This window comes from Hylobates moloch, unplaced genomic scaffold (assembly GCF_009828535.3).
Source record: "Hylobates moloch isolate HMO894 unplaced genomic scaffold, HMol_V3 SCAFFOLD_15, whole genome shotgun sequence".
Lineage (NCBI taxonomy): Eukaryota > Metazoa > Chordata > Mammalia > Primates > Hylobatidae > Hylobates > Hylobates moloch.
In genome coordinates this window covers 32,467,003-32,481,673 of record NW_026652290.1, presented here as the reverse complement: position 1 = coordinate 32,481,673, position 14,671 = coordinate 32,467,003, and the positions used below count along the sequence as shown (strand labels likewise).

The window sequence follows — 14,671 nt, the reverse complement described above, 5'->3', positions numbered from 1 at the left end:
AAAAAAAAAAAAAAAAAAAAAAAAAAAAAAGCTCAGGCCCAGTTGTCTTACTGGTGAATTAAAGGAGAAATAATAACAAATTTTCATGAATTCTTCCAGAAAATAGAGGAAGCTGGAACACCTTTCAACTCATTCTAGGAGGCCAGTATTACCTTGATACGAAAGCCAGAAAAAGCCATCACAAGAAAAGAAAGCTACACATGAATATCCCTCATAAACATGAAAAAGATGTAAAAATCCTTAATAAAATATTAGCAAATGAAATCCAATAATAAATTATATACAACATGACCAAGTGGGGTTTATCTCAAGAATGCAAGATTTGTTTTACAACTAATATATCATGTGAATAAAATAAGAGGAAAAATTATATGGCCATCTCAACGGATGCACAGAAATCATTTGATAAAACCCAAGATTCATCCATAATAAAAGTACTCAAAAAACTAGAAATAGGAGAGAACTTCCTTGAACTAGAGTATCTATAAAAACCTACAGCTAAAATCCTATGTGTTGGTGAAAGACTGAATGCTTCTGCCAAATATCAGGACAAAGACAACATTATCTGCTCTCACTTCTATTTAACCTCGTATAGAAGGTTTCAGCCAGTGAAATCAGGCACAAAAGAAATAAAAAGCATTAGAAAGGTTAGAAAGGAAGAGGTAGCCAGGCGCGGTGGCTCATGCCTGTAATCCCGGCACTTTGGGAGGCCAAGGTGGGTGGATCGCCTGAGGTCAGGAGTTCGAGACCAGCCTGGCCAACATGGTGAAACCCCGTCTCTACTAAAAATACAAAAATTAGCTAGGCATGGTGGCAGATGCCTGTAATCCCAGCTACTCGGGAGGCTGAGGCAGGAGAATCGCTTGAACCCGGGAGGCCAAGGTTGCAGTGAACCGAGATCGCACCATTTGCACTCCAGCCTGGGGGAGAAGAGTGAGACTTTGTCTCAAAGAAAAAGGAAGAGATAACATAATCCTATATATACAAATTCCTAAGGAATACATGCACACACAAAATAAAACCTACTAGAGCTAATAAATGAATTCAAAGTCTTGGGAAACAAGATCAATAACAAAAATAAATTCTATTTCTACATACTACCAATGAACAATCTAAAAATAAAGTTTAAATGACAATTCCATTCAATAGCATCAAACAGAATATGTAGGAATAAATTAACAAAAAAGTATACACCGTACACTTGTACAATGAAAATTACAAAACTGAGAGAAACTGAAGATCTAAATAAATGGAGAGACATTCCACGCTCATAGATCAGAATCCTATGTGCAATTTTCCACAGATGCAATGCAATGCCTATCAAAATCTTAGCATGGGTTTTTTGCAGAAACTTACAAGCTGATCTTAAAACTTATAAGGAAAAGCAAAAGATCCAGAGTAGCCAAAACAATCTTTGAAAAGTAGAACAAAGCTAGACAGCTTACACTTCCTTATTTCAAAACTTAGTACAAAGCTGTAGTAATCAAGACACTGTGATAGTGTATAAGGACACACATATAGAGGTTAATGGAACACAACTGAGTACAGAAATAAATCCATACATTTATAGTCGGTTGATTTTTGACAAAGGCGTGAAGGAAAGTCAGGGGGAAGGGGCAGTCTTTTTTTAAAATGGTGCTGGTGGCCAGGCACAGTGGCTCACCTTTGTAATCCCAGAATTTGGGAGGCCAAGGTGGGCAGATCACCTGAGGTCAGGAGTTCAAGACCAACCTGGCCAACGTGGTGAAAGCCTGTCTTTACTAAAAATACAAAAATTAGAGGCATGGTGGTACTCGCCTATAGTTCCAGCTACACGGGATGCTGAGGCATGAGAATCACTTGAACCTGGGAGGCAGAGGTTGCAGTGAGCCGAGACTGCGCCACTGCACTCCATTCTGGCAACAGAGTGAGACTCTGTCTCAAAAAAAAAAAAAAAAAAAAAAAGTGCTGGGACAACTGGATATCTACATATAAAAAAAGTTTTGCCCTTAACTCATACAATTCCTAAAAATTAACTCAAAATGAATCATAGACATAAACACAAGAGCTAAAACTAGAAAATTTTTAGAAGAAAACATAAGAGCAAATCTTGTGACTGTTAGGCAATAAATTCTTAGCTACAACACGGAAAGCATGATCCATAGAAGAAAAAACTGATAAACTGTACGACATCAAAATGAAAACTTTGATGCTTCAAAAGATACCATTAATAAAATAAGACAAGCCACAGATTGGGATATTTGCAAATCATGTATCTAATAAAGGATCTGTATCCAACATATGTAAAGAACTCCTAAAACTCAGTAAGAAAACAATCTCATTTTATTTTATTTTTTATTTTTTATTTTTTTTTTGAGACAGAGTCTTGCTCTGTTGCCCAGGCTGGAGTGCAGTGGCACAATCTCGGCTCACTGCAAGCTCCGCCTCCTGGGTTCATGCCATTCTCCTGCCTCAGCCTCTCCGAGTAGCTGGGACTACAGGCGCCCACCACCACGCCCGGCTAATTTTTTTTGTATTTTTAGTAGAGACGGGGTTTCACCGTGGTCTCGATCTTCTGACCTCGTGATCCGCCTGCCTCGGCCTCCCAAAGTGCTGGGATTACAAGAGTGAGCCACGGCGCCCGGCCGAAAACAATCTAATTTTAAAATGGGCAGAGATCTAAACTGACTAATGGCCAATAAGCACATGAAAAGATGTTCACAGTCATTTGAGAAATGAAAATTACAACTACAGTGAGATACAGTGTCACTCCTACTGGAAAAGCTATAATCAAAATGACTGATAGTAACAAGTGTTGCTACAGTAATTAAGATAATATATACTGGAGAAAAAGACAAATGGAGAAGAACTGACATCCCAGAAACAGACCTTCAGATCTTCACTTGATGGAAACTTGACATATACCAAAAGGAGTATTACAGGTTAGTGGGGGAAAGAGCAATCTATTAAATTAAATAATGCTTGGGAGATTGGTTATCCATATGGGAAAAAGGGAACAACAACAACAACAAAAGAATAGTATGAGGCCTCTATCTGATACCATTTTAAAAAAGTCAATTAGTATTATTTTTTCTTTTCTCCCTAGAATTACAGTTATACTCTTTTTTCATTTATTCTAGCAGTTCCTCCCACATGTAAAGTACAAAAGGTGGAGTACAGTTTCCTTCTCCTTGACTTTGGGCTTGGCCGTATGACTTACTTTAGCCAATGGATTATAAGTAAATGTGCTGTAAACAGGGCTTTGCCCTCTTGAGTTTCTGCCAACACCGTGAGAAGAACATGCCCTACCTAGCCCACTGGTCCCAGGAGAGTTAGATAAGTATGGGCAGAACTGTCCCAGCAGATCTGCCATATGAAACAGAGCCAACCCAACCAAGGCCAGATGAGATCAGCCAACTCCCAGCCAATCTATACATGCATAAAAAATAAGCACTTTGTGTTATTCACTACTGAGAACTTTGTAGTTGTTTTTGCTAAGCACCATTACTGTACCAACTGTTAATACAATTCCCAATGGATTAATATATAAATGTAAAAAGCAAAGCTCCAAAACTTAAACAAAAAGTTAAATTACTTTACAGCCTCATGATAGGGAATAATTTCTTAAATGAGACACAAAACACAAAACTAGCCATAAACAAAAAGATTCCCAAAATAAGTAATTCTACTCACTGAGATGCCTCAAAAAAAAAAAAAAAAAAAAAAAAAAAAATGAAAAGACCATCCACAAAATGGGAGAAGGCCTGCCACACATAACTCACAAAGAATTATATAAGGAATATATAAAAATCAATGTATAAAGGACAATCAGACCAATAAAAACATGGGCAAAAGACATTAACAGGCATTTCACCAAAGATGAAACTCAAAAGCCAGTAAGCATAAGAAAAGATGCTGTACTTCATGCAAATTAAGTTACAAGATCCTATTTCTTTTTTTTTTTTTTTTTTTTGAGACGGAGTCTCGCTCTGTCGCCCAGGCTGCAGTGAGCCGAGACTGCGCCACTGCACTCCAGCCTGGGCGAGCTGGGACTACAGGCGCCCGCCACCACGCCCGGCTAATTTTTTTGTATTTTTAGTAGAGACGGGGTTTCACCGTGGTCTCGATCTCCTGACCTCGTGATCCGCCTGCCTCGGCCTCCCAAAGTGCTGGGATTACAAGCGTGAGCCACCGCGCCCGGCCCCAAGATCCTATTTTTACATTCACTAAATTGGTTAAAATTAAAGTACTGACAACATAAAGTACCGGCAAGTGTAGAGTGACAGGAGTTCTTCTACACAGTTTGTAGGAGTATAAACTGGTATGACTACTTGAGAAAAAACTGATATTATATTAAATTTTATGATGATATGATTCTACTCCTTGGCACAAACTGTGGATAACTTGTGCACATTCACACCAAGAGGTATGTATATGGATATTTACAACAGTTTGTATTTTTAAAAATTGAAAATAACCTAAATATTCATTAATAGTAGAATGACTAAATAACTAATATAAACATAGAATGAAATGTTATATAGGAGTAAAAATGAATGACAGCTGCATGCATCTACATGAATGAATAATGTTGAATGAAAATAGCCACGTCATCAATTAATACAGAGAGTATGACACAGTCTGATAAAATCCAAATATAAGCAAAACTAAATATATTGTTTTGTGAATTATATGTATTTGGTAAATCTACAAAGAAACACAAGAGGAGAATAAAAATATACCCGATAGACAAGACCACACAAGGAAGCAGGCTGATGTAGATCCATATAGGTATGTAAATATATCAAATATTTTATAATTCTTTTTTAGTGGGGGAGGAAGAAGAAAAATACTTCTATTTGAGAACCCTATTGAGGTTGCATGCCAACTTCTGGCGATGTTCAGACAAGAAAAAAAGAAATGTGGTAAATTCTAATTTTACCTTTTTATGTCTATTTTATTTACATGACTTCTTTTCGGTATCCAAAACCTAATATGAAAAAAAAATCACATTATTCATGTCTAATTCAGGTACATTGTCACACTCATAACTTTCAAATGATTCCAATCAAATTCATCCTAATAATCATCTAATATTATTTACTACTACTACAGGAACTGAAAAATTTATTTTATATATATCACTTTTCCGTATCTATTTCATACAAATAAACAACTAAATATTTGGTACAACTTCTAATTCCACATTAACCATTCATATTTTACAATCTAAAAATATCTATAAACAAGCACCTTTGACTTTGTAATATTTGCATATGCTTAAGGGAACATTTTGCCACAAGATCGTATGGTTGACTTCAAAAGAATCTTTTAAATGTTCATGTATACTTTTGAATTTTTAAGAGACTAGCTACAACTAACATGAGAAATGAAAGAATACAAATGACTGTAATTTTTCAATAACCTTTTCTCACAGACTGAAAGAATATCTGAAGAAAACATTTTGAAATTACTACTTAACTATTATTTGATGTAATTCTAAAATGTTTATAAACCCGTAACTCATAACTTTCCTTCCAAGAGTCTTTATAACAGGAATACTATTTTTCTTATTTGATTTGCTTTGTTTAGCTTAGTTTAGCTATTAAAATGGCTAATTACACTGAAGACTTTACATCATTCCAACTTAAATCAGCAGTGAATATACATCTTCCTTTCAGCTACAAGGAAACATATACAAATGAAAAATATTTAAACTGAATTCTTATCAGTCCTATTATAGCCCATATGCTAACCTAAGAGGCACTCTCCTTAATTATCTTCAAATTCTCATCCTTAGTTCAAACATATTCCTTAAAAAAGAAAAAACAAAAGATTATTAAAAATTATACTTACTTTAGCCAACAATTCTTGTGTTTCAGGAGTCAGCGGAGCATGAGAAAACTTGCAGTATTCTCCCTGATAACATTTTGTTCCTGTATGGTAAAACTTACAAGGATATTCATGTAACCCAAGTGTTAAGGAAGAGAACAGTTTTAATCCAATTGAAATAATGTTATTAACTTAATGACTTTATTTTTCCTAAATAAAGACCTTTGTGGCCAGGCGCAGTGGCTCATGCCTGTAATCCCAGCACTTTAGGAGGCTGAGGTGGGCAGATCACTTGAGGCCAGGAGTTCAAGACCAACCTAGCCAACATGGCAAAACCTTGCCTCTACTAAAAATACAAAAAAATTAGCTGGGCATGGTGGTGCAGGCATGCCTGTAATCCCAGCTACTCAGGAGGCTAAGGCACCAGAATCATTTGAACCTGGGAGGCGGAGGTTGCAGTGAACCAAGACTGTGTCACTGCACTCCAGCCTGGGCAACAGAGCAAGATAATGTCTGAAAAAAAAAAAAAAAAAAAAAAGAAAGAAAAAGACCTTTCCTACTAGTAGAAACTGGATTTCTCTATTTAAAGTATGAGATAATAAATTAACTGGAATACATTAAAAAATCTAATTTTAGAAAGACTACGTACATAAATCAAGTTTATTGGCTATCACAGGACATTTTTTTCCTTCACATCCATTCTTATAATAGAGTACAGGCATGTTTCATATATGAAAGGGGTATATATTTTAAATACCTTGATAAATGTGATCATTTTTAAAGCATTCCTTTGGGGGTGGAGGAATCAAAGTCAACAACAACATATCTTACAAATCTGGATCCTTTGTACATTAGACTTGTTTACAACAGAATAAATTTATATAACTTCAATATTGTTTTCTAGGAAAACAATCCTCAAATTACAATTTGATACTTCTTATATTGAATGCCTGAAGAAAAAAAATTTTTTGTGATGACTAAAGGTGCTATTAACCTAAAATGTTTATGTTCCATGTTTTTACAACTTGTCTGTGCCATTTGCACTGAACAGCTAAGGCTATTCTGCAAATTAAGGGATGATTAATTTCCACATAGTACAGAATACACGGAAAACAGGTACTCCCAAATTATGTAATCCCTGCCTTTTTATGAAGAAGCCTATTTGAATATAGATTCAATTAGTCAGTGTCACAGTAGAAATTGTGATAAGTCTTTCTGGGATTTGAAGAGGTCTCATGGACCCTCTATACCACCCAGGTTGAGCAGAAAGAATCATCATTTGAGAGATTTTCTAAAGAATTCCTCTTTTCTTGCTTATGAAAAAATCCATGTACAATTTAATCACTTTGATACTAAGTTGGGCTTGGATAATATCATTTTGGTATAGCTAAAACACTGGTTTCATTAAAAATTTTGCACATTTAAAATGTTCATGTACATATTTATAAATAATAAAGTCACCATAGCTTGTGATAAAGGATATTATGCAAATACAGACAGTTTTCACCTCTGGTACAATATCCTTGTACATAAAACTTACACATTTCCTTTTTCTTCTCTATCTCTGCATCATGATCAAATTTACACTGGTCTCCCTAGGCCAAAAGAAGGAGCAAGGAAAAGCCATTATTTCTCATAGTCAAGTCATTACGATTTAATTCCTACTAAACTTTAAATAAGCAAATGATTCCAGAAAGAACCAAAGTCTTAGAGGTAGCAAATTCTAATTGTTAATAAATTATAACCACATCACATATATCTGCTTAAAATCTACTTAAGTCCCAAACATTTTTAAAAATAAAGCATTTTTTAAAATTATCAGTGGCTCACGCCTGTAATCCCAGCACTTTGGGAGGCCGAGGTGGGTGGATCATGAGGTCAGAAGATCAAGACCATCCTGGCTAACATGGTGAAACCCCGTCCCTACTAACAATACAAAAAAATTAGCCGGGTGTGGTGGCTAGCGTCTGTAGTCCCAGCTACTTGGGAGGCTGAGGCAGGAGAATGGCGTGAACCCGGGAGGTGGAGCTTGTAGTAAGCTGAGATTGCGCCACTGCACTCCAGCCCAGGCGACAGAGTGAGACTCCATCTCAAAAAAATAAATAAATAAATAAATAAAAATTATCTGACTCAGGTGATCCACCCGCGTCAGCCTCCCAAACTGCTGGGATTACAGGCCTGTCTACTTTTTTAAACATAAAAGAATACTTCACTAAAATTTTCTAACTGAATTTTTTCCAGAATGAAACAGCTTTAAAAACCTAAAGGTATGAATTAAAAGAGTATCAAACAGAAAGAGCAGTTTTACATTTTAGTAGATTTTTGCTTACACATTTTTATACCTTAATACATTTCCTTTCAAGAAAATATTTACAAATATGTTTTCCCTTGCGTTCCACTGTATGTTGGTTGATGAATGCCTGACTCAAATGCTGCTGCTTCTCTTTAGGTTTACCATCCTTTAAAAACAAAAACAAAAAAACTAAATGTAAGAAACAGAAAATTAAATATTTTATTATGTTGCACAAAATTGTTTAAACCAACTTCAAAGCCTTAAAGGTGACTCTTCTAAATTGGCCTTCATATGTAAAACTTGGATTTCTGTACACCAGGTTAAAAATGAATGTTTTGTCAGTTTCAACAGCATTCCATCATTGAATATTAGTGTTTGTATTGATTTGAATATTATACATTGCCTTTATTTTGTAAAAATGAATGAAAAAAATTTTTTAAATGGGCCAGACACAGTGGCTCACGCCTGTAATCCCAGCACTTTGGGAGGCTGAGGCGGGTGGACCACTTGAGGTCAGGAGTTCGAGACCAGCCTGGCCAACATAGTGAAACCTCATCTCTACTAAAATACAAAAATTAGCTGGGAGTGGTGGTGTGCGCCTGTAATCCCAGCTACTCTGGAGGCTGAGGCAGGAGAATCGCTTGAACCCAGGAGGCAGAGGTTGCAGTGAGCCAAGATTGCACCACTGCACTCCAGCCTGGACAACAGAACGAGACTCCATCTCAGGGAGGAAAAAAAAAAATTTAAATGAAAGTGATAGTATTTATGATTAAAAAATGAAGTCTAAGAACAAAGATCTTTAGAGCAATAGAGACAAAGTTGGAAATCAGAGTGAACCAAAAGCAGTGGAATCTATAATTTCAATGAGATGCTCACTGGTGTGAGTTGATCAAAGATGGTGATAAAGGTATAAAAGGAGATTTTTATATTAAAAAAAGGAAGAAAATCTTATAATACATTTAAGCTCTTCAGAAACATAAGGTACTTTTTACATGTTAACTTATGCTACAGCTTACAGCTTCTGTATACCAAATTTTTGAATACAGTTTTAGGAATACAGTATGTACAAACAAGGGAGCTGAGTGTACAGTCATTTATAATAATGTCAAATTTCCACTTGGCACCATCAAATTTATGTCTTATAAATATCTGCCAGTTTAAATCTTTTGTTTTATTTAGTAACATTATTAAATTCTACTATGTATGTTTACAATTTCTTCCTTGTGTAGAAGGGCTGTCAGCTTTGGTTGAATAATCATTTGAGCCATGTAAATCACATCAAAGAGAATATTGACAGGGGGTTGAGAAACAAAATCCTAGTCCTGGCTTGGCCCTGTGTGACTATGGGTAGTTATCTGAACCATAGGGCTTCAGATTCCTCCTTCATAAAATATGGAGGCAGGGGACAGACTGTATATAAATGTCTTTCAATCTAGAATATTTGGCATTTCTAATATTTTACCACCCCTTACCCTTGTCCCCATGACCAAGCCTAATAAAAAAAGTTGCCATCCAGTTAAAAGCCCTCAGAAAAGTGGAATCCAGAAGAGGCACTTATTATTCTACCCTGCTTACATCTACAGACCAACGAAAAGGAACTTCTAAAAACCAAAATCAAAATACAGGAAGGTGGGGAGTGGGGAGATTTGGTAAGGCCAATGCTCAGAAATACCGATTTTTAATTTCCAGAGGGAGCCAGGATGAGGGACTTTAGTAGTAAAAAATTTGTAGACTCAGTGGCCTTTGAAATGCCTCATGACTATTTGATCTTCTCTGGGCTTCCCATTTTTCCAGAGTCACTGATAGTATAACACTAAAAAAAAAAAAAAAAAAATCAAGGAGCGGCCGGGCACAGTGGCTCATGCCTGTAATCCCAGCACTTAGGGAGGTGGTGGGTTGTGGGAGCCGAGGCAAGTGGATCACCTGAGGTCAGAAGTTCAAGACCAGCCTGGCCAACATGGCAAAACCCTGTCTCTACTAAAAATACAAAAATTAGCCAGGTGTGGTGGCACACACCTGTCGTCCCAGCTACTCAGGAGGCTGAGGCAGAAGAATCGCTTGAACCCAGGAGGCAGAGGTTGTAGTGAGCCAAGATCGCACCAGCCTGGGTTACAAGGTGAGACTCCGTCTCAAAAATAAATAAATAAATAAAAATATTAATAATAAAAATCAAGGAGTTTGTGTGCATATATTCAGGAACAACAGTGAGAAGACTAAGGCTTAAAAGTGGTGCTGGCAGCTAATTAGTGAGAAAAAGAAAGCTGCGATAAGAAACACGGAGAACCCAGTGATAGTAAAAGGACATCTTCATCCGAAAACTGATTCTGTGGGATGCTTCCACCTCTCCATATCACATAGCACTTCTTGTCACTGAAGTATAAGATCAAGTCCAAAAGCATGCAGGGGTCAGGTATTCCTAGAAGCATATGTTCTTATACCTCTTCCTGTGAGCCACTGTTCCTCAGCAAAGCATTTGATCCTTTGTTTCCAGTGCCAGGCCATTTTCGCTTCATTTTCTTCTGTTTGCCATTCTTGTGACCAGCTTTAAGATTTTTATTTTTTTGTTTAGCAGCTAAAAACAAAAAATTAATTTAAAAAATGACAAAGTTACAATAGCAGTTTACTTTTAAGAAGTACGGGGCTGGGTGCAGTGGCTCATGTCTGTAATCACAGCTCTTTGGGAGGCTGAGGCAGGAGGACTGCTCAAGGCTAGGAGTTCAAGGCCAGTCTAAGCATTCAAGGCCAGCCTAGACAGCCTAGAGATCTTGTCTCTACAAAAACGTAGCTGGGTATGGTGGTGCACACCTGTAGTCCAGCTAGTCTGGGACTATAGGCTAAGGCAGGAGGATTGCTTGAGCCAAGGAGTTCAAGGTTACAGTGAGCTATGACTGCACCACTGCAATCCAGCCTGGGCAACAGAGTGAGAACCTGTCTCAAAACAAACGGAAAAATAAAGTATGATTTACAATAATTGAGGAAAGTTCTCTAAGGCTCAATAAGTGAAAACTGGCATGATATTGATCAGTTTTTCTAGAAGCTCTGGGACTACGGGACCAAAAAGAGAATTATGATAATACATCCTGGATTCTCCATTCATTGTTTTTAAAAATATATAAGGCATTGTCAAGAAAAAAGCAAGATAATAAAATCAGTCTTACAAGCTCTAAGGCAGATCCTTTTGAAGCGTTCAGAGTATGATGGATCTAATTAGGAACTGTAACAGTAAAAGCTTTAAGTGTTTAAAATGACCTCATATATTACTGTCAGATTTTTCACTGAAAACATTTTATATAGATCAAGTTTTTATTTATTTATCTATCCTCCATCCTGCAATGGCATAATCATAGTTTACTGGAGCCTCGAACTCCTGGGCTCAAGCAATACAGATCCATTTTAAGAAAAGAAAGCAACAAAAAAATGACAGCATTAAAATTTTAATTTTTTTTTTTGAGACAGAGTCTTGCTCTGTTGTCCAGGTTGGAGTGCACTGTGCAATCTTGGCTCACTGCAACCTCTGCCTCCTAGGCTCAAGTGATTCTTGTGCCTCAGCCTCCAGGGTAGCTGGGATTACAGGCGTGTGCCACCATACTGATACTTTTTTTATTTTTAGGTTTCACCAAGTTGGCCAGGCTGGTCTCGAACTCCTGACCTCAAGTGATCCGCCGGCCTTGGCCTTCCAAAGTGCTGGGATTACAGGCGTGAGCCACCGTGCCTGGCCAAAAATTTCATTTATAATTGCCATCTGCCCTCATATTTATGGCTAAATCTCATTTTAGTAATCTAGAAGAATATATTTCTGAGTTACAGTCTGACATACAACCATTCCAGTCAATTCCTCTTTAAATGACAGCAATACAAACAGGCACATCCTATCCTTCATACATGCAGAGGCCAGGGCTTTAGCATTCTCCCTTTAGAAATAGTCATGGCCTTTGATAACCCATCTCCATCCTCCAGCTCCCCCTACAAACTGAGCATTTAATGCACCAACTGGCCAGGTCTCAGATGGGGTCTCTGGCCATGCAAGCTCATGTCTGGTATAAATATCCATGAAAACCATAGTCTTACCATGAGATAAAGTGCAAGGAAAAATCCTCTGTCCATATATGGACAACTGTGACTGCTTCTCTACATAAACTTTAAATGATAAAATAGTTTGACTCTTACCCTGTGGGGTATCTTTTACTTGTTCTTTCTTTGTAGATTCTTCAGGTTGAGCAGCATTTGCCATTTCTCTGGCTTGTATGTACTGTTGAAGCTCTTTGGCAAAATTATCTTCTGATTCCTGACTGCAGATATCATTATCACTATATACATCATAGTCCTTACTTCTTGATTTTCTACGCAGCGAACTTTTTGGTGATATTGCAGAGTTTCCAAAGTGTCTAAACTAAGTAAAAATTAAAACTTCAATTTTAAAAACCTAGCATGATTCAAAACAATCTGGCGATACAGAAGAAACAAGATTGGCTATAAACTGGTCATTGTTGAAGTTGGGTAACAGGTACATGGGGTTCATATACTATTCTCTCCACTCATATATTTGAAAATTTCCAGAATTAAACTAACAAACCACTATGACTTATCTATCCTTAAAGATGATTTGAGGGAAGATTCTAAATTTGTACATTGTATGCCTTTGACTGAATTAAAAGTCTACACCCCTAAATCTTAATTATTTGATATGAGAGGATTACAGTATTACAGTTCACACATTACATTTCTGCCTTTGCATTGACAGTACTTTAAATATCTTCAATAATTTACAAAATGATAAATTATTGAAGACATTTAAAAACACCAAGTAAACTGTAATAGTCCATATGAAAACCCACTTACACTTAAGATACATCTAAGCTACCAAAGCCTAGTCTTTCTCCTGTAACTCGCAGGAGTGGTAGCAGCAATGATGACAAGGAATAAAGAACTACCCTATTCTCTGTAACTGAGTTAACTTTACTTTCAGAAAGAGTTTCCTAACTCTGTTGTTGCAAGTGCCCAAGGCAAGGGTGAAGAACCCAGGTATGGGAGCTAAACCTAGAGGGGCCCAAGCTGATCACAGCAGATGACTTAAAGCAATTTCTGCATAAAAATTTTTCAGGTATTGGTTACACGTGTGTCTACAGTTGGTGACACAGGTATATTAAACGGTATAATTATAATTAGTATGTATGGCACATTTTAATCAGAAAGTTTATTTTTAAAAAATGATCAAGTATCAAAGGGCTCCTATTCTGATGTCAGGAAGAAATGGCATGCCTATCATTTTTGGTATTTTTGGTATAGATGGGGTTTCACCATATTGGCCAGGCTGGTCTCGAACTGCTGACCTCAAGTGATCCACCTGCCTCGGCCTCCCAAAGTGCTGGGATTATAGCCATGAGCCACCATGCCCGCCAACAGTTTACTTCTGATGGTTAACTTCAAAGTTAGGAGTTGTTCCACCAGAGGATTGATTATAAGCCTAGAAAATGAACTTGCTCTCTGCTTAAAGAATCCAAACAAGCTGAGGAAGTTTCTTGATCTGACAATGGCCTCAATTATACCTTATCTTCACTACACCAGACAAGACTACCAACCAATCTAATATCTTCAGGCCACCAAACTTCTTGTCTCTAGGTCTTCAAGAAAGAGTGCCTTTTTCCCACTAACACCATAGAATAAACTTGTAAATATAACTTCTGGACCGATAGATCAGGGGTTGGCAAACTTTCAGCTTCACCACCTGTTTCTGAAATACAGTTTTACTGTAACACCAATTACATCCATTCATTTACATATTGTCTTACTTGTGACAGAGACAACATGGCCTACAAAGGTGAAAAGATTCACTAACTGATCCTTTATGAAAAGGTTGGCCGACTCCTGTGATAGATTATGTTTACCTTGGTTTTGGACTTTAATTTTATTTAGTAGACATGGGGGAACCAAAAAGATTATTCGGTATGCAGCAGCTCCTAGGAAGTTTAGCTTAATCAAATACATAGAGGTGAGATTTTCTTCAGTGCATCTGAATCAAAATATTAAAATGATCCAAATGAGTGATTAAGTTCCTTCTGCCTGCACAAAACACATGGGCCTACAGTATTGAAGCAGACTCCTTTTACGACAAGTAATAATACGTCGGACTTATATTAAATGAAGACATGAAACAATCTGGCAACATTAATAAAGCCAGGACAATCATCAATTGTGCTGTTTTATTAATACAGTAGGGATGAATATTACTAATGATTCTTTTCAGAGGGCACTGAAACATATAAAATACAAATAATCGAATACTTTTCTTCACTTAGCTAGCTATAAACTCATTGCTTCAGTTTGTTGTTTTTTTGTATAATTTAAAAAGTATACGAACATGATTACAACCCCTTTCTCCGTTTGTAATAGAGTCTAAATAACTTTTTTTATTCAAGATGGTTTACTGAACTAGTATGGCCTCCAGAAACCTCCAAAATTAAAGTACAGGTAACAGTGTCTCTGTGTGTGTGTGAGTGTGTGTTGTGTTTTGTGTGTGTGTGTATAGAAGGCATGAAGTGTATTCATCAGGAATTAAGAGTCAAATTT

General features: G+C 36.8%; 1 protein-coding gene across 4 annotated transcripts in view; it reads right to left on the bottom strand.

The window, feature by feature from the left end:
* The window catches only part of ZC3H8 (zinc finger CCCH-type containing 8), a 48,830-nt gene that overhangs the window by 20,250 nt on the left and 13,909 nt on the right, over positions 1–14,671 (bottom strand). For all 4 annotated transcript variants that reach the window (XR_004252249.2, XM_032177284.2, XM_032177283.2 and 1 more), the window contains 6 exons: positions 12,272–12,494; positions 10,543–10,676; positions 8,154–8,270; positions 7,295–7,406; positions 5,836–5,945; positions 4,922–4,969 (listed from right to left, as the gene is read on the bottom strand). Coding sequence is in view for 3 of the 4 variants with exons in the window: in XM_032177284.2 (XP_032033175.1) it covers positions 4,937–4,969; positions 5,836–5,945; positions 7,295–7,406; positions 8,154–8,270; positions 10,543–10,676; positions 12,272–12,494 (729 nt within the window). In the remaining variant the exon portion in view is untranslated. The remainder of the gene's footprint in view (positions 1–4,921; positions 4,970–5,835; positions 5,946–7,294; positions 7,407–8,153; positions 8,271–10,542; positions 10,677–12,271; positions 12,495–14,671) is intronic.